This window comes from Dromaius novaehollandiae, chromosome 5 (assembly GCF_036370855.1).
Source record: "Dromaius novaehollandiae isolate bDroNov1 chromosome 5, bDroNov1.hap1, whole genome shotgun sequence".
NCBI classification, from domain to species: domain Eukaryota; kingdom Metazoa; phylum Chordata; class Aves; order Casuariiformes; family Dromaiidae; genus Dromaius; species Dromaius novaehollandiae.
The window spans coordinates 36,481,247-36,501,676 of NC_088102.1; the positions used below are offsets into that span (position 1 = coordinate 36,481,247).

A 20,430-nucleotide genomic window follows, 5' to 3' on the forward strand; every position below is an offset into this window, starting at 1 on the left:
TTATATGCAATAAGTAACCAGAGTGTATGACAGGTATTTTTTTCCCCCTAAGAGAAAATAGTTTTCTTTTTTCATTACATATGCTACATTATGCAAGCTGTTGTATAGATAAGATCCTTTTGATGATACAACATACAATCTGATTATTTTAATAACAAAACATCATTAACTACTGAAAATGTTTTGTTAATTCTGACTGTGAGTGTGTGTTGTGGATTTAAAGGATAGATTCATCTGTATTTTTGACTGCAGTTTGAAGAACTCTGGCCTTCGTTTTAAAAGAAAGAAAAAAAAAAAGAAAAAAAGGGCCAAACAAAACCTAAACCACCCCTCCAAAAATCCTAAAAGGGGAATGTGAGTGTTGAAATCATATCAGGAATTGAAATGTAGATTTGCCAACAGAGTTGTAATTCTTGGTCTTTGTCATCTCTAAGTGATAAGGCTAGCAACCCATGGAAAGGAGCTGTGCATTTCTGTTAACGGTCAGTAAGGCATTTGGGGTAGGGGCTTCAAAAGCTTTGAATATACTGCATTGAATGCATGCAGTATATGAAGCCAGGAAGCATAAAGCTGAGGCCATGTCTCATACTACTTGTCTGTGCAAGTAGACTGTAAAAAAGGAATGCAGTGTATATTTTCAGTTTGTTCATAGCTCTTGCCCCCTACCAAGAAGAGAATATAGTAGAACTGGAAAAGATTAACACAAGGACAACAAGAATGATCAACATAAGGAATGGTTTCCCTATCTTGGAACAGCTTTAGGAGAGCAGGAATCTTTGGCCTGAAAAAGAGATGACTGAGAGGGAGACATGAAAGAGGTTTTTTACATTGATTTGGAGGATCTAGATCGTTGAAACTAAATAGCTAGAAAAGAAATGTTAGGCAATTTATTCAGTCTCCCATTGGAGATTTATTTCTTACAATAATAATCATAACGTATTCCCTAGATCAGTGTCAATCAGAAGTATTTTGCTGCTTTTTAGTTTCATATCGGATACCATTCTTTTAGGACAATATTCTGTTTGTTTAGCTTAGATTGCCCCTGCAACATACGTGAACCACCTGGAAGAATTCTAAAAAAAATTCAGCACCCTTCCTGATGTCATTATATGGCACAATCATATATGCTGTATGATCATGTAAAAGAGCCCAAATGTTCGCTATCCTCGCATGTTGTATCCTCCTATATATAGGTGAGGCATAGTAAGATTCCTTAAGCTCAAATTTAGTCAACGTCTAGAGTTTCTTTTCTGTTGTTTTTTTGTACCTGAGGATATTTAGTCTACAGCTTCTTTTTTCTTTGCACATAACAGTGTTTTTCCAATACTTTTAACGAGTGATTTGAATTCCAGTAGGCAAATTGATTTCAATTTATATTACAATTTCACTGAAATGTATGAATGTTACTAACAAGAACACCTTTTTTTTTTACCCAGCCACTTACGCCCCTCTATGCTACAACAACTGCTGAGAAGGCTAGTTTTTGATGTACCCCTGCTCAATGAATACTGTAAAATGCCTCTCAAGGTAACTGCTGTACTTTATATATACATATTCAGAATAAAACTTAGTCCGCATTAATCTGTCATTGTCATGTTTTTGAAAATGAAATGGGGCAGGGTAAGGCAATGTGAAATGACTTCTAAATTTAAACTAATTTTATGGGTTTATAGGGTTTTAGACTTGAATATAATGATTAAAGTCATTGTGAGATGTTACCTTATGATAGCAGTATATTTTAAGTTCATTGTGTGATTGTGTTCAGTGAACTGTTAACTTTTTCACTGCTTCAGCAGAAGTAGTATTGAAAGAAGCAGATTAAATGTTAGCATTATCTTGATCTTTCTTCCTCTGCTCTATGTTTTATAATAACTCTTGGTAGGATGCATAGTCCAGCAATAACTTTTAAAAGAAGTGATCCAGGGAACAGAACTCACTGTCTGTTATCCGGGAGGAAAATGTATTTAAGGGGAAATTGTTGAGCGATCTTGAATTGAAGTCTTATCTATCTTTCTGTTCTGCAAATAGAGAATGATAGTTGTGAGAAAATAAATACAGTTATTTAGAATTTACCTGTCAAGTTTGCCCCCTGAGCAATGTTCTTGTTGGGATAAACAGGCCAGGTCTTAGGTCAGCAGGCTAGCCATTTTATGGCAGAGTGGAAATACTGTAATCCTCTAAAGACCAGCTGCCAAATCCACAGACATCTTCTGGGGCAGGATCAATTTTATAGCACAGTTGTTGTTGTTGGGTGCCTTTGGGGTGGAGGGAGTTTTTTGATTTTCTTTTTTTATTCCTCAGCAAAATTGCAGGAAAATTTGAAATGTAAGGATTTTGTCTGATGCTGAGTGAAATTTCTGAATTTTCCTTGGGACAGGAATTTTGAGTTCCAAAGAAGAAAGTGGTAAAAATTTGAACTGGTGCTGAAAGTGCACCAATAATTGTATATACTAGCCATTTAACTGGTATGTTAAAGATTGTCTGTATAATACTGCTTTCCATAGCTTTTTCCACAGACGACCAGACATTGCTAATTTGAAAAGGGTGTACTGCAGCTGTGTTTTGCAATGTTTTGAATTATATTGAGGCCATAAGATACAACTGACAGAAGTAAAATAATTTTGAATTTGTAAAACTTCTTACCAGAATTTATCATGTTCATTTTCATACTTACATGCTTTATTTCATTGTCTATATTTTTATGCTTTGGGCTAATCTGTACTCAAATGGTGACAAACCTGAAGTTTTATAATTTTCCTATTCATTGTGATCATTGAGAATCTCACAGTAGCAGCCATGGCTTATAGCACAGGCTTTACACTTTCAAAGCTCGGGCATTACCTCAAAAATAAAAGTGGAGAGAAAGAAGACCAAGTTTATTGGCCCTTAGCGATAAAGAAATGGAAGTAAATAATAATACTCATATAAATGTTTAAATAAAGGCTAGCCATTTAGAGTTTCACTAACCAGTATGTTATGTTGTTAAGTACCAGTGTTTTACACAAACTTTTATTTTCTGGAAAATCTAGCTTCTGACAAATCACTATGAGCAGTGCTGGAAATATTATTGCCTGCCTTCAGGAATGGGAAGTTATGGAATTGCAGCAGAAGAAGAATTACATTTAACTGAAAAACTTTTCTGGGGAATATTTGATTCCTTGTCTCATAAGGTAATGACTGTAATTTACATTACAATGTGAGGTGACTATAAAAGCATTACTGTGATAATTTGTGGTGCCAAGTGCAGAAAGTATCTATTTCAGCAATTCTTTCCCATAATATGGGAGGTATGATAGCAATTACTTCCAGTGCAGTAACATTCTAATGAAAGATTGAATGGTGAATCTTGAAGGATTCTCTCCAAACTAATGAAATGTGAAATTTTTGTCTTGGTATAACCTTGTACCTTCCTCTGGTAATGAGGCAGATTGCTTGATGCACTAACGAAAGTTAACGTTCTCTCTTCTACCTCTGCTCTACTATACTTACTGACATAAAATAGCATTAATTTTAAGAGACACATAATACTTATCAAATTACCATTGTAAGCACAGTAAATTCATGTTGTCTGTTTTCAAAGAGAACTTGCATTTTGTTAGTTTGCTGGTTATTGCCTAGCTCAGGAATTGTGATGCAACCTTCTTTTAAAAAAACATATTCCTGTATTACTGTTCCAGAGTGCACTTTTTCTCTTGATTAAGGACGAGTTACCTTTCTGATATGAGGAATACCTTACTGAGTAAATACTTTTTGGACTGGATTAGACTCAAAAATCAGGCTTATACATGTTGTGTATATACTTATACGAGTGTTAGCCTACTCTTAGCTAATCTGAGTAGTCTTACAAACCATATCAAGTTAATATCAAGAAAAGTAAATACCATACAAAAATAATTTTGCTATATGCTTAATTTTTACATGTGCTTTGTTGTTCATTTGCGTCTTCTAATATTTCTGCATATTGCTGCTTTGTTTTCACTAACATCTTGCATGTTTTTCTATTGGACTTTCCAACCAGTTCCTATCTCTCCTGCAGAAGTACGATCCAGAGCTCTTTCGAATGGCCTTGCCTTGTCTAAGTGCTATAGCTGGTGCCTTGCCTCCAGATTATTTAGATACACGAATTAGATCAACTTTGGAAAAGCAGACTTCAGTGGATCCAGAAGGAAATTTTGATCCCAAACCTGTCAGCACAGCAAAGTAAGTCATATCTATCATAGTGATTTCTTTAAGTATTTTTAATATTATTCCTTATTAATATTTTTTCCTACTTTGTAGGGACAGTTGGTTGGTGACTGACTTCTTAAAGATATTAGTACCTTTGACAAGTAGTGTCTTGCTACCTCCTGCCAGATAGTGCACCGCAGCATAGCCTGTTTACCAGATAAAAAACTTAGTGTTCTAAGTCCTATATCAATGTTAAGTATTCCCACATTATACCTGCAGAGTAGTAAATTATGTATTTAGTATGTATGGTATTGCCTAATGGGTGAGTTCAAATATTTTGGATATATACATTGGTAATACATATTTGTTACTTTGTCATTATTTAGAGGGTGATACAGGGATGATAAATGATTCAAGATCATTAAAATCTGGTAAGTGATTCAGCTAGCCTATTGCCAGGTTTTGACAAAATCTTCACTTAGTTTTTAGAATTGGTCGTTAGCAACCCGATATGGCAAAATAAGCAGATCATGTGAGATGACTTTAATAGAGACATAGCCTTCCTACTAGTACTTTTGCAATTCATGTAAAAAATAGAATAGTTTTATATTCAGAAACTGAGGATCATTGGTTGATTATTGATATTAAACTCTCGCCTCTCTGCTTCTCTCAATTATGCAACATGAAGCATCTATGCTAGTATTATCGCTCACTGAGAACTACCAAGATAAATACCTGTGCGTCATGGTGAAGCAGCTTTATTTCCTGTGATTTCAGTTGTTAAAAGCACCCCTATTACATATTCGAAGGTTCTCAGTAAATGTTGTTAGAGCTCTGCTTTGTTTTGTGTTAATTTTTCTAAATGTAAATGTAATTACAGAGGCAAAATGTCTCGCTTTCATCTGGAGAAGAAGCATTTTGATTAATGCTGTATTCTCCTGCCACTTTGTTCATAGATCAGACTACAGTAAATTGTGATTGAAACGCTATTTTCTCGTTTGTTTACAGCCTTGTACTTCCTGAAAAGTTGGAGTATATTGTAAGCAAGTATGCCGAACATTCCCATGATAAATGGGCCTTTGATAAGGTAAGAATTATTTTAAGAAGGACAATTGTTAGCAAAGGGCAACTAAATAGTACCTGAAGTTAAATACTGAAAAAAGCTGTCCAGTTTATCAATAGACACATGTTCAGTGTGTCCATTAATGTCTGGATATTTCTTCAGGGATATGTGGGAGGAACCTTTTTCTCAAGAAAGTTCTTTGAAATTTGTCACTTTTTAACAGTGTCAGGGATTTATTAGGGCCAAGATTTACGTGTATGTGTTGGGGAGTGGGGGGTTGTTATGTTTTATAAGTAGGAATAGATATTTCTTAGCTGCATTTTGTCTTGGTAATGATGTTTGTTGACTGGAAGTCATAGAATCAATTTTACTGCAGCAGCTCTGTGATCTAAGAGAGGACTTAAGAAGTATAATCTCCTTTACTATTTTAGAAAATGTAGTTAGAGCTTTTGTTTCTTTTTAGCTTTAAGAAGGCTGCTTTGTATTGATTTCCCCTATGATTCTCCATGTGCGCTGTGTTTTTGTGGTGTCTGTTTCATCACTTCAAATGAGGTGTAAGACAACAACATATATATTTAGTAATTTGTAATATCTTTTTTAATGTTAAAATGAAACATTTAGAAGAGATTTTTAATGTTACATTTTGCAAAAAAAGTTAATGTTAATAAACATTTTAGAATTAAATTTGAGCAAAAATGAAATTTGAATAAGTTGTTGCAGTTTTTACTATGTTGCAAGTGTTAAAAAGGTAGACCTTTGGATATAAGTAACTCATTCAGTTCAATTATGAATTTTAAACCTCACTTTCATTCAAGGAAAAAGGCTGAGGGGGAGGGATAACTAATATATTAAACAATTCTGTTGTTGTGTCTATGTTGTGTGTATCTATAGAGAAAAGTATAGACAGGTATGTATAGATAAATATAGTCATGTTAATCTCAAAACACAAATTTCAATTAATATTGTTTAAGGCAAAGGATTCTGTATTGCTGACTTATCTGTGAGCACTAGTATCCCAGAGAATAGAGACTCACTTATTTTAATTTAGCCAGTATCATCTTAAGGCAGTACTCAGTTTGAAAGGGGCCAGTGCATAGTAGGTTCAGAACTGGTTGCATGAGACCTAGTATTTGTATGCAGAATCTATTCAGTGTCTGAGCCATGTTTCATTCTGATGTATGCACAGATGAATACATGCTCTTTAAATAGAAATTTCTATGGTGCAGAGTAGGATGTTAGAACAGATTTGCAATTCAGTCTGACAAACTGAACTGGTTGATTTGCAGTTACTCATCTGTGCTATGTATCTTTTTCTGTATTTAAGTATATTTAATTTTTTCAGACTAATAGTGGATGGAAATATGGTGTTTCATTGGATGAAAATATGAAGACTCATCCATTAATAAGACCTTTCAAAACTTTAACTGAAAAGGTAATAAAGGAAATTTCAACTGCATTAATACAAAATAGCTTGATTTGTGTACATTTTTTGTTAATCCATTTCAAATATACGGTACACACAGAGGAGAGGCATACTGTACTACTTTTAGTTAAGAATAGCGAGATCTGTACATTGAAGTGATTGTTTAGTTAATCTTGCACAGACTTTTTCCCAAACTATTAGCTTCCGTTACGCAGTCTTCCAAGGTCTAGGCCAATTTGTATTCAAAGCATCGATAGCACAAGGTTTTCAGGCCTTCATGGATGAAGAAAGGACTGGCAGGAGTTCCTGTGCTTTAGATGAAAGTGTAATCTAACCTTCTGAAGCAATTTTCTTTTCTACCCAGAAAGATGATAAAAAGATTTAAAGAAATCCAAGCAAATGCGTCAGTTGAAAATGGAAAAAAATAGCATACAGACTATTTTAAATGCATTTTTTCTTTGAATTTCTTGATGAGGTATGAATGTCTTCTACTAGTCAGAACACTGAACTGAACTGGATACCACCTACTTTTGCAATGAGTGACTGGGTGACTTGGATAAGTCAGTTACATTTGCCCCTCTTTATCACAGTTTTCCCATTCAGAAAGTAGAGATTACAGAACTCAAGAGATATTCAAAAGATTTCATTTCCCAAATTTGTAAATTGCTTTGACATCTTCAGAGAAGAGCTGAAGAATTGTTTGCATTATTATTAAAGCAGCTGTAATTTATTTTTTCCAACATGATCTCAGATTAAAGAGAACCTTCCAGGTTATCTCAGATCAGAAGTTTTGAACCAGTTCTGAAATTAGGTGTTTCCTTATAAAGTATCATGTTAAATAACTGTCATAAAATGTTTTATTTATGGTAAATGCTGAAATACTTTTATCAGGTTGATTTGAGAAGTCTTAATATGATGTAGTCACATTTTCTTTGCCACAGCTTTACATGTTTTCTTTAACACTTCGCTTTACAAAGGAACATTGGAGTACGGGCTCTCCCCTAAATTTTTATTGATGGCTGTATTTATGTAAAGAGGTATATAGATTAGTTGGTTCTGTATCTGAATAGATATGAGACGACTAAAAAAGGACTCTTATGTGTTCAAATGTACTTGCCCAACTACTTACTTAGCACTTGTCGCGCCATCAATTTTTGGTTATTTTGTGCTGGAAGAACCACTTAATAGGTTTCAAAATACAAACTACATTATGGGTCCTGAGATCCCTTTTGTGCTCTTAGTTTGTAATACAGTATCACATATCCCAGCAATAAATGCCAGTAAGAAAATAAAACAAAAAAACCCCTATCTATCTTAAAGCTTATTTCTAATGTAAAAATGATCATATCTTGTCTATAGATATCATATACAAATTTCATTGACTTGTGGCATGTGACAATTTATAATCAGAGCTTGAATATTTTTATTGGATTTTTGCTATTTGCTGAACGCAGAGTAATTTTACATTATTTCATTTAAAGGAAAAGGAAATTTATCGTTGGCCAGCCAGAGAATCTCTGAAAACCATGTTGGCCATGGGATGGAGCTTAGAAAGGAGCAAGGAAGGAGGAGAAACAGTGATACATCAGCGTGAAAATGAAAAGCTTCGTAACATGTCTCAGTCTAGCCAAGTAAGGTGGAATTGCTTAAATACAGAAAGCAAAATGCTTGTTTACTCATTTACTGATAAAAGACCCAAAATTTTGTTAATTTTATGTTATTTTTAATAAAAGGAAACTTGTAATTTTAGAGTTTTGAGATTAGGATGTCGTGTCACTATAACAAAAAATGTGCTGTTCTACTAAAGAGAGTATTGCAAAAAGGCAGTTTTTGAGAAGGCTGTCAGAGACCATATCTCTTCATTTTCTTAAAGTCTACCTGAACAGAGTTGCTGTATAGTCACTGAAAGAATACGTGACTGAGAATTTGAAGCCTTTTATTTTATAATAAGCAAATCTGTTGATTTTTTTCTCTTGATCAGACAGAAGAGCCTGAAATGTTTGTTTTGTTTTGTTTTCGACAAAATTATGGCTAAGAAATAGGATTGCCCTTTTAATACTTCCGGTAAATCTGCAGGCAAACTTTGCAGGTAATAATGTAGTACCTAGGGCTTTGATGTGATACAGCCTTATTCCTTTATTTGTAGTTGTGAGTACTAACGTGCCTTTGAGACTGCTCCTCGATAGGTCTGTATCTTGGTGGGGAGGGAGGGAAGCTGTTAAAAACTATGATAAATGAGGTTTGCCTAACAAAATTGCCTGTTTATATTTCATATAAAACCTTACCATGACTACTTTTGTTTTTAGAAATGCAGTCTGTGCCTTGACAGTACCAAAGGATATAAATAAAATGAAAATGGCTTCAAACAAACATAAACAAAATGCGTGATTAAAAACATGATTCAGTGCAGAGTATCAGCACATGTTTAACTTCAGTACATGAGCAAAACCACAGATTTTGTGTGTGACCATTCACATTTTGTTTTAGTCATGTGCGTGACAGCTTTGCTATATTGGATTACACAACAAACACTAAATGTTTAAGGAATAAATAAATATAGGTAACTCCTTCCTCTTTTTCTTTGTCTGTAAATTCCAGGGGACAAAAACCTGTTTTTAATTTCTCATTGCGTAATGTCTTTCACTTCGATACATGCTTCATTCAGGTTGCTGCCGTACCATTCTGTTATGTTTTGAAGACACATCCTGCATTCTTCATGATCTGTTTCCTTCGTTAGGCTGAAGAGTGTGGTTTTTAGCAGGTTGTCATCTGTTGCCAATAAAGAGGTCTAAACATGCGCAGCTTCCTTCTCATTTCCACATCAGCAGATGTATTTTATGTTAAACTCACCTTTTCGCAAGGCAAAAGGTGAACACAATTTCTACGTGAAAGCTTAGAAATGTGAATGATTTCATTCTAATTGGATGAATAACAGAAGTTTTATAGTTGAATAGTTGTTTTATCTGAAATACTTTTATCTGAGAATAATTCATCTCTTTTTCTCCCCTCAGGGAAATGGATATAGCCCGGCACCACTTGATCTTTCTAATGTTGTGCTTTCTAGGGAGCTTCAGGTTTGTATTCATGTTTTGCATATGTTGTGCTGGAAAGAGTTAGTAGACTTTTTTATTAATGAGTTGAATTTTAACAGATTTTATGAGCCTATTACCATATATGTGATTATGGCTGTGATATGACGTTATAGAAAGGTACATGCTGTATTATTTATGTATTTCAAGAAGAGGTTTCTACTGTTTATCCCACTGGTGCTTCCTGAGTTCCTAGGAAAGCTGTACAAGTTTTTTTGCTTGACGTGTTTTATTTTTAGTGTACATATTACCCTTATTGGTGAATTGTTATTCTGTAAATTTGATACAGTACAATAGTGCAATAGTGGTAAAATAGTGCAACCAGAGTGAAAATAAGTGTTTTTTCTATTCTTGAAGATTACTTTCCTTCTTTTAGCATTCCCTCTAATGCATTAGACAGTGTAGCACTTCTTCATTTTATTTTGTCTTTCCAACATTTCTCCCCGCTCCCTGCCACCTCCTCCCAATTTTCTTTGATAACAAGTCTTTCGAAGAGGAGACAAATCTCTCCTTCCCTCTCTAATATTTGTCATCCACTATGCTTCAAACTTGCCTATTAGTCTTCCTTTTTGATTACAGGTCCTGTCTCTGTCCCTTCTCTTCAATACTCATTTTGTGGTAATTTCATCATCTTTGTTAATAACCTCAAAAGTGTATGTTTTCTTAGTTACTTTCATCATTCAGTTTATTTCAACTCTCCATCTAAACAAAGCTTTTCCTTCTGTGTTCTTTTATTGTGAAGGCAACTGTAATCAGTACATGTAATACTCTGGAAAATTGATTGTCAGACCTCCTGTCTTCCACCTTACGGCTTTTTTTCTGTTCTAGCTATCTGTGGTGTTCTCATCTTGTCTAATGTCAGCCATCTCCTCATGTCGCTTTCCTCTCTCATTTTAATTCTTCATCTCTACAGCTTTCCCCTCTTTCTTCATCCGTCTCAAAATGCTGGACTTAATTATGCCATGCCAATTACCTCCACTCCTGCTCTTTTGATGCAGAACTTACCATTTCTTAACCGTCAGTGGGAGCTTACTCATTATCAAGCTCATTTTCTTCATTAGAAGTTTGTTGTCTAGATTCTTTCCAGTCTGCTGTCTTCTAAGATAAACGACTTTTCCAAATCAGTTGAATCTCATTATCATGAACCCACTCTTGGCGGCTCTTCAAATGTGATATTTCTCCTGCCACTACTTCTTTTTCTGCAATAAGTGTTTCGAAGGGAACACTGAAACCATTTTATGACTTTCCCTTTTCTGTTAACCTGTTTTCTTTTCGGTTCTCCCCTGCATCTGTAGTCATTGCAATATAGTACTGTCATTTATGTAAACCTTTTTATAGAGTTAATTCCATACTAAAACTTTTTTCCTCTTATATTCCTTTCTGTAGATTTTTCCTGACAGTTTTACTTGTTCAAAACCTTACTATCCTGAATTTATCTATTTATTATCCATTTATTTCTGTGTTTCTATTGTCTGTAAGCTAAAGATGGTTATTTTCCACCTTCTTGTTGTGTCCTCGATGCTCCCTTTCAGTCTCTGCTTTGCTAAAGTAATTAACCTCTTTTCGCTTCAATTTGAAAGAAAGGATCTCTGTTTCCCTGGCCATCCCTCACAATTTTTCTGTATCTATTTTAGTTGTAATGCCTTTTTCCTCCACATCAATTACTAGAGTTATATTCTGTCCTAGTAAGGTCTCATGAATGCATTTTACAAGGGAATTAATCTTTTTGCAGTTACGCTAGTAGAGGCTCAGTATTTTTTTTTTCCCTGATTGGCTTTGATGACCATTTACCTTAATTTATTGAAGATTATTCTTTTGAAATTTCTTGTGTTCTTTCTTTTCTACAGAAAAATCTTTCACTCTCGTTTTGTCTATAATTGGCATTCTCCTTTCATCCAAAAGCTCACTGAATTCACCATTTACAACAACTATTTGAAGTTTTTCTTGAATTTCAGAGTGGACAACATGAAGCCCAGTGTCTGATCCCTGAGCTCTACTCGCACTGTTCTTGCTAGTTCTCTGTAGATCTCTTTCTATGCAAGAGCTAGTTGCTCAACAATACCTTCCAGTCAGATTTGATGCAGTTTTTCTTGCTATCTGCTGGGAGTTATATCCTCGTTTGGTTTTGTGAATATCTTTTTTTGCTTGTTTCCTTCCTACCTTTCTAATCATTCCTTCAAAGTATACTAAAAGGGCATCTTTATCATCTTTTTGGTAACGGCTCTATATGACTTTGTCCTTGCTCTTCTTTCTCACGCTGCAGTCCATCTCTGTTCCAGAAGCAAAACTTTAACTAGCATGAATCACAGACCAACTTTTTTTTTCATTCTCTCCAAAACAAATCTTCTGTCCTTCTTGTGGATGCCTCTCTTGTGGATGCCCCTCTGTCTTTCTGTGGATCCTTGACTCAGATCTTCCTCCAGCAGATCATTCTTTCTCTTTCCTTTATCACTGTGGATGATGCAACCATTCTGCTCATCACTCAGGCCTGTAATCTGGGTGTTATTTTTCACTCCAGTCTCTGGCAAATCTAGGCTGTGAGGTGTTAGCTCTAAGATGTGATCTAAAGTCTGATCCTTATGAATGAAAACGTTATCTAGTGTTCTATTATTTCATGTTTTGATTTCTTTAGCAGTCTTTTTTCTCTAGTCTTTTAACTACTGCAGTCATGTGCAGCTTGCTTGGAAAATACCTGTGTTTATCATTTTCACATTCCTCATTGCTTCTACCCTTGTATTCAGACAGATGCAAACTACTTTATATTACTTTGTTTTGCTTTCAGATTTGTCTGTTGACTTTTGCCCTCTTATCCCGTGCGTTATATTGAAAGTTAACTTTCACATATCTGATAGACCATGATGCTGTCCACTGTTAAACGTGTTAAATTTGCAAATAAGTGTGTTGCTTTTTTCAATCGTACCATCCATAAGTATTCAAAATGGTACTTCATTAAGCTTTTAGAGAAATAGCCTCAAGACTTTCTTGTATAATAACTTTATGATAACTGTTATAATAAGCCTGTTACAATATTTGTGTGTGAAGACCACCTTTGTAAGCCAGAATATATGAACAAAAGGGGAATATGTACTTCCTGAAAAAGAGGTGTGTATTTTTAGATGAGTATCATCATCTGTTCTGAAAGACTTTCTCACTCTTTTTCTCTGTAGGTTCTCTTCCCATTGTCCTTACAATAGCCTTTGGGGGCATTAATGGCATAGATTCTCCTCATACAGTAGTTCACTCTTAGACACTAACCAGTATTGTCATTATGTTCTCATTCTATCTTGCCTTATGGTTGCATCATATGAATGCAGGAGCAGAAACTCATTCTCCTTTTGTTCTGTGTTTTACCATACCTAGCTTAAGGGTAGTGTAATAGTTATTATTACTGATAAGTATTGACTTACTGGAAAATATGTCGGAGTCTTTTTCCACTTTACTAAGATCGGGGCTTGGATGCCCAGTCCAAGTCTGTATATTGAGGGGGGTAGGGGGGAGCAGGGGCAGACTTCACTGTGATTTTTTTTACCATAATCTTAAAATTGTGTTTCTGTAGAATTACAGGAATTGTAATTGTCACATTTTACTTTGCATCATCTTTTTTTTTCTTTTTGGCAACATAGGGAATGGTTGAGGTAATGGCAGAAAACTACCATAATATATGGGCCAAAAAGAAGAAAATGGAGTTGGAAAGCAAAGGTAAGCCAGAAATCCTGTGAACCACACAAAAAAAGACAAAGAAAATGAGGGAGAAGAAACAGTCTGAAAGAAGACAGTGTAAGATAACCTAAATTAAATAGTTCCTTTTTTTATTTAAAACAAATGGAAGTTTTGCAATGGAACAGCTTACTTTTCTCTCAACTCATCAAAGGTGGAGGTAGTCATCCTTTATTGGTACCTTATGACACATTGACAGCCAAGGAGAAATCACGGGACCGTGAAAAGGCACAAGAGCTGTTTAAATTCCTTCAAGTGAATAGTATCCTCATATCTCGGTAAGGTGCATATTTATTTTGCTTACATTTACCCCTCAATCCGTGATAATCATCCTTATCTCACTGCAGTCTGTTAGTTATTAACACAATGACCATGTGACACATCTTCTGTAAATCAGAGAGTCCTTGTTATTTTTATGTTCAGAAAGATTCTTCTGAAATAGTGTGGAGGAGTAAAATTTTTAGTAAGTATGTGCTCATAGTAAATAAAAAATGCAGCAGTAGTGTAATAAGTTAAGCAGACAATTCACAACTTTAAGTTAGCACCCAGCAGCTGTCAGTAAGGATCATGGGAAAGCTTTAGGTCTGATACTGCAGAAACTCATCTATATAGAAGGGCTTTTAATTCAATTTTTAAGAAAAATGTTTAGAGTTCTATGAACCAATAAGACAAAGCGGCTATTTTGTTGGCATTTCCTGTTTAACTTGCTCAAGTAGAACAGCAGAGTGTATTAGTCGTACTATAATTACTGTATGAGGAATTGGGCTGTTGTGTGGGGACTTACACTGTGGGTGAAGATAACTTACTTTATTGTATTTTCAGCCTTATGTGGCAGGATTGTGAGTTATTGTACCATAAGTAGTATGTATATATTTTTTTTATTATCGTAAGGGAAATACCTGAGGGAGAGCCCACAGGAAACTGCAATTTTTCTAGCAGTAAGTATTTTTCATCAACTAAACTGTATTCGTGAGTGGAATTTTGCTGTACGTGCATAGAGACAGCTCTTCCTTGTTTTCATTTATTTCTGCTTTTAAGTCTGTGCCTCTAGTGAAAGTGTAGGTTCAAAAATTAGTACAACTTGTTGATTAGGATCTGCAAAAACTAATTTTGTTAGTTTCAGTTAGCTTCAACTATTAATAAGATTTGTAAAGGTATTACAAGACAAAGCTCTACAGAGGCATTTCTGCATTACTATAGAGAAAAAATCACTCCTGCCAAATATGTAGGCTGTCAACCTGAAATCGAAATGTGAGTATGCTGCCAGACATCTATACTGCATAAATACAGGATATATAAACATTTATCCTACATAGTTGATTTAGAGCCATTGTATAAGAGAAACAAGTCTAGTTTGTGCAAATGAATGGTGCATAGTCCTTGGAACATCAAAGGACTTGTTCAAATATTAGTTTTAATTTCTTTTTGTAGCTGCATCTGTTAGGATTAGGATAGTCTCTTCAGTGTCCAATAATGGATCATATCAACTTGCCTTGAAAAGGTCTGCTAAGGCTGTTCATGGGTATGGGCAAGGAATTTGCAATAATTGTATCATGGTGAATTTTGTGTGTCAAGAGTATCCTCTTTCCAGTATTTTCTTCTTATATAAGTATGTGCATATTTTAAGTATATATAACATCTTTTAAAATGATGCTTGTAATTATCACATTTCCGGAATGCGGTATTCCCTCTCTTTTAAAAATGTTGGACTAATCATGAAAACATGGAAATTCTTTATAATTGGAAATGTGTAAGCTGCACAGTGTGTGTTCTTTGCATATACCATCTGTCTCCATTTTGACTTTTAATGCTTTTCTTCATTAAGAATGCTTTTCACTGGACTCTTGAGTGTTTATGACATACAGAGATAAGTTTCTCAGGCTTTATTCAAATATATATTAGAAACAATTTGCTATTCCTTTAAGCTTCTTTCAACCTCTACAAGTGCTTTTGATGCTGCCTTTGTCACTTAACAAAACTGCTTTCAATATTCAGGAAATCACATGTAATCTCTTAGCAATCATGACATAATACAAACTCAAAAAGAGAATATTTATGGTGACCTTGCTAAAAATACTGACACGAATTTTATTGTATTATCTTCTGAGAGATCAGGCAGCAGGAGATTCCTGTCAAGCATACATAGCTGTTGTTGTAAATGTATATCTCATGCTTGAATAAATACATAAAAAATAGTTAGGTTTCATATGTGGTATATCCATGAATAGCAAGTCATAAAAGTATATAAACTAGGACTCTTAAAATAGATTTATTTTTTTTTTAAGGAAACTAGAAGGGTGGGGAGATTTCAAGAGGGAAATCAGAAGCAGAACTGTATGTATAAACGCCACTTCCGCTCAGCCCTTTTATATTTTGTGCAAGATGGGATGGGAGATGCATCCCTTGCTTCCTCAGTTCTGTTCCCCCAGACTGTAACTGTTCCTTCCTTCTTACCCCCATTCTGACATTGTCAAGTACATATACTGTAGTATCAGATATTTTTGTTTTTGTCAGAACTGCTGCTGCATCGTTGTTCTCCCACAGAATTACTTTTTTCCTCGGATTCACCCCCTATTTCTTTTCAACTGTCTAGTCTTCCAGTTATCCTCCCTAGATTTTTCTCAAAATCTAATTCTGCACCAATGCTAAAGAATCTGAGGATAAAGCATCATTTCCTTTATGCCATGACACTGAGTCCAGCAACTGTATTCCTTTCTTACTCTTGCCTCAGTGCCACACACTACCAGTTCTTCACTTCCTCCCTACTTCTGATACACTGCCCTATGCCTCTGTAGTCTCACAACCCCCTGCTTTCTGCATCTCCTTTAGCCAAGTCATTCTTTCCTCCCATTGGTAAAGGGAGTGTCCTTTTATGTAGTGCTTTTTGAAGAGTCTGTGCAGAAGCAAGTGAAGTAGTCATTACAGTAACCAGAGGTTTCCCTTAATGTTATTTGCGTTCCTTACTTCTTCTCTTGGCAAGGAGCTAGTTATCTCGAGTGTAGTCTACGAGCTATCAACTGAAAATCTCAAGTATGGTTGTGGTTGGAAGGACAAAGTACAAAAATAAAGAGAATATGAAAAAGATAAAAGCTAATTTCCCACTACTAAACTAAAAAAATGTACAAAAAGCCCTCAAGGAAGTGGAGGGGAAAGGATTAATGGATTTTAAAACCAAGTATGTTTGAAAAGAGAACAAATTAAAAATGGGTAGAGTTATGTGACTTCAAGTTCAAAAAAAAAAAAAAAGCCCCTATTTACAGCATACATGACGGGACAGAATGCATTCTTAGCAAGCTTTCAGGTGACACCAAATTTTGGGGGAGTGGTCAGTAAGTTGGAGAGTTGTGCTGCTGGTCAAAGGAACTGTGGGCTGACAGAACCCATTCAAAAGTTCAACAAATGAAATGCAAAGTCCTGCACCTGGGATGGAATAACCCCAAGAAACAGGGAGACTGATATTCCACCCACCAGTCATGATGTAGGTAGGTACTCTGGAAATATCTCAAAGAATGAATCTGCAGAAAGTAGCACATACTGGTGAATTTTTTCAAATACTCTGAATGGCATGGTAGTTTGAGTGTTGCTTACATTTAGGTTTTCATTTGGTAGCTGAAGTCATGACTTTCAGTCTTTTTTTTACAAAATTTAAGGACAAAAATGAAGCGTTCTAGTGGTTAGGCTGATTTGTCGCCTTCTTAAACATTTGGCATCTTCAGCTGCCACCAGTAGAAATTGAATGACCAATGCATTATTGCACAAGATTCAAATGCAACATGGTTTCATTTTTGCAGTATGATAACTCTCTGAAGTCATTGTGCTAAAATATGTATATTTTGGACGATTTAATCTAAAAGGTTATTAAATGTCTTAGAGAAATGTGAGCTGATTTTAACATCTTGCTATATAGTTGATGACCTTTTATAGCAACTCTCAGTTATTTTCTCTCATTTGTGAAAATTTTCCATAAGTAGAGGATAATAAGGAATGGAATGCATCACTGTCATCATCAATGCCAATTACCTTAATGCTTTCTAAAACAGTGGTCTGAATGACATGGAGTTGGATGCTTCATCCATGGAAAAGAGGTTTGCATTTAAGTTTCTGAAGAAAATTTTAAAATATGTTGACTCTGCTCAAGAATTTATTGCGCATTTGGGTAAGTTGCAGATGTTATTTCAAAAATCATTAAAGTTGTTGATCTCGAAATATTTGCATTGATATGTTTAAATTTCTAGTGATCACTACGTTATTCTTATTGTATTTAAGAAATTGAGATTCTGATTATTAGCTATTTCTTTCAGTTGCAGTTGAATTCTTGGACCTTTGTAACTAGCTAAACTGATTTTACTATTTTATTTGTATTCCTTCAAAACTAAGTTTGTTAGGCTATATCAAAGAGCTGTTGTGTTATTTGACAACTTCATGTTCTTATTCACGTCTGCTCTGATTGTATCCTTGCAGAAGCTATTGTAACCAGTGGAAAAACTGAAAAATCTCCACATGACCAAGAAATTAAATTCTTTGCCAAAGTGAGTGATTTAATATTTCAAGTAGTGTACGTTCCCTTATACATAATACAGAAATCTGTAATCTTAGACTGCTTTGCAGGTAAGGGAAATATCTTTTTCCCATTTTTTTCATGGTAAGTAATGAATGAAGTGTTGGTAAAAGATTTTCAAAAAAGAGAAGTTATTGCTGGAAAATATTCTTTTGCGTGAGAAGGAACATAGAAATTAAAAGGCAGCTTATTTATAAAATGAAGTTAAATACTCTTGCCTAATATATAAATCATTTCTGAAAATTTTTGCCTCAGTATTCCTGAGGTGTATAGTATCATTTAATTAACAGGAATAAATATTCCTATGCATAACAGTGTTATATGCATTTGCACCTAATAAGACAAATACTGTCAATACTCAGGTTTGAAGTAAGGGTCATTTAGGATTTAATTTAGGATTAATGAAAACCCTCTCCCTTTATATCTGTACTGAATAGTTATGCAAATAGTGGAGAGGAAGGGTCCTCTTATTTCAGTGATACTTACGATTGTTGAAATTGAGAAGAGTAAGCCCTATAGTATTAGATCCAAACTATGAATCTGTGTAACTTTTTTTTATTTATCTTTTAATTAAAATTGTGAGACAAAATTTTCATTCTTATGACTGAGTGTCTGAAATAAGAAAATACAAGTATTACAGAACTAAAATTCTTTGAATGAGCTTTGATCAGTCAGAGCATTGTTGCTACATTTACGATTGTGCTCTGTGAAAAATATGTTTTGTATCTGTATTTCTTAGGTTCTTTTACCATTAGTTGATCAGTACTTTACAAATCACTGCCTGTACTTCCTGTCTTCTCCAACAAAAACACTCAGTAGCAGTGGATATGCATCAAATAAGGAAAAGGAAATGGTAGCCAGGTAAGTAGAAAATTAAGATATGTACAGGAGGGTTCTATGTAGATAATAAAAGGGCTCTTCTTAAGACTAAAGAAGAAGATAGTTCAGAAGCTCAGTTTCCTCATATAGAAAGTGATTGGTACATTCTTTAGTAGAATGGTAGTCAGTGAATAGTATTCTTCATCTTAGTATTCTTTAATGTATAATTAAAGTGAAGTTTCCACATCATTTCAGTCACTTCTGCATGTAAGGAGGTTTTGTTTATTCTTTGAATATTACTGGAGAAGTTATGATAAATATTTTAAATACTCAAAATAAGAATTCTATAAAGTTAAGTATTTTTAAAGGATTTCTTGGTGAAAATAGATACCACTGGATGTCTGTTTAGTGTCTTATATTAAGAGTTTGATGGCATCATGTCTTTATGTAAACTAGCACCTTTATTGATGCCTCAGCGAAGAGCCTTGGGTACAGCCTGCTAAGCAATTCTAGTACTGTTATCTCCTGCTGACTTCACTGTAAGCAGAAGGAAGCCAGTCATCTTATATTCAAATATATTGTGCAGTCACTTGTTCTTAAAGTGTCAATCTCTGGACAGACTTGAGGCCAAAACCAGAAAAGCTTCCATACTTTGTTTAATTGTTAAACAGAGAACATTAGGCTCTGAGACAAAAAGTAAAATGTTCTCCTAATAACAACATGTAAACAACTGAGCCTTATCTGTATAGAATTGATAGTAGTGGCTTTGTAATCAGAGAAGATTAAAAAAAATCACTAAAACATTTTTCAAATTAATTTAGTATTTTTGTTCTAAATAGTGAGTAGAGAAACTGATAACTAGAATGATTTATTTAAGTCTTTCTGTCCCAGTAGAATACTACTTCTGAGAGCAGTTCTCCAGCATGTTAGTGTCCTGTCTCAAGTTCATCTAAACAGTTTTTGTGGAACCTTGTTTTCACTTGTGCTGCAGATGATATTTAGCGAACATTGAAATGAGTACGAAGTCCTAAAAAATAAGCAGAAACATAAAAACGCATTAAATTTGTGAGGCCAAGCTGGAATGGTAAAATTTACATTGCTGATATTTAGGATGAATAGTTCTCAGGAAGTAAGACAGCTATGTAATGACTTTTATCCTCATAATTGGCTTGTATTGCTGCATTTTTATTGTAAAGCCAATGGCAAATGTAAATAAGTTCATATCTTTTAGCACTAGCTTGACTGTATTATCCTAATGCTTCATAAGCATTGATGTGATAGGCACTTTTCCTTATTTCTTCTCAAACTCATGGAAGTTTTTCTGCCTGGAAATTTTGGCAATGCCATAAGATCAAACGCATAGGACTAGCTGCATTAGCAGCTGTGGAAAAGTCATATGTTTAAGGGAAAATGGAGGACAAAGAACATACTGGGGAAGAAGTTGTTGAGAGATGCTCAGTATAGATGTCCTTCACTCCACCTCTGCTGACTCTAGATAAACTTCCTGTTTCTGATCTTCCTGTTCAGAATCTCGGTGTTCTTCTGTGTAATTATTTCTTTTCTGATCAGAATGCCCTGTAGTTATTATTTCTGA

At 34.7% G+C, this 20,430-nt stretch overlaps 1 protein-coding gene across 1 annotated transcript in view; it reads left to right on the forward strand.

Annotated features, from left to right (window-relative positions):
- Positions 1 to 20,430, forward strand: part of RYR3 (ryanodine receptor 3) — a 272,262-nt gene that overhangs the window by 181,578 nt on the left and 70,254 nt on the right. The window contains exons 49-60 of the mRNA XM_064512440.1: positions 1,437 to 1,527; positions 3,030 to 3,170; positions 4,019 to 4,200; positions 5,176 to 5,254; positions 6,573 to 6,662; positions 8,135 to 8,284; positions 9,665 to 9,727; positions 13,366 to 13,441; positions 13,614 to 13,737; positions 17,500 to 17,615; positions 17,921 to 17,988; positions 18,757 to 18,878. Coding sequence (XP_064368510.1) covers positions 1,437 to 1,527; positions 3,030 to 3,170; positions 4,019 to 4,200; positions 5,176 to 5,254; positions 6,573 to 6,662; positions 8,135 to 8,284; positions 9,665 to 9,727; positions 13,366 to 13,441; positions 13,614 to 13,737; positions 17,500 to 17,615; positions 17,921 to 17,988; positions 18,757 to 18,878 — 1,302 coding nt within the window. The remainder of the gene's footprint in view (positions 1 to 1,436; positions 1,528 to 3,029; positions 3,171 to 4,018; positions 4,201 to 5,175; positions 5,255 to 6,572; positions 6,663 to 8,134; positions 8,285 to 9,664; positions 9,728 to 13,365; positions 13,442 to 13,613; positions 13,738 to 17,499; positions 17,616 to 17,920; positions 17,989 to 18,756; positions 18,879 to 20,430) is intronic.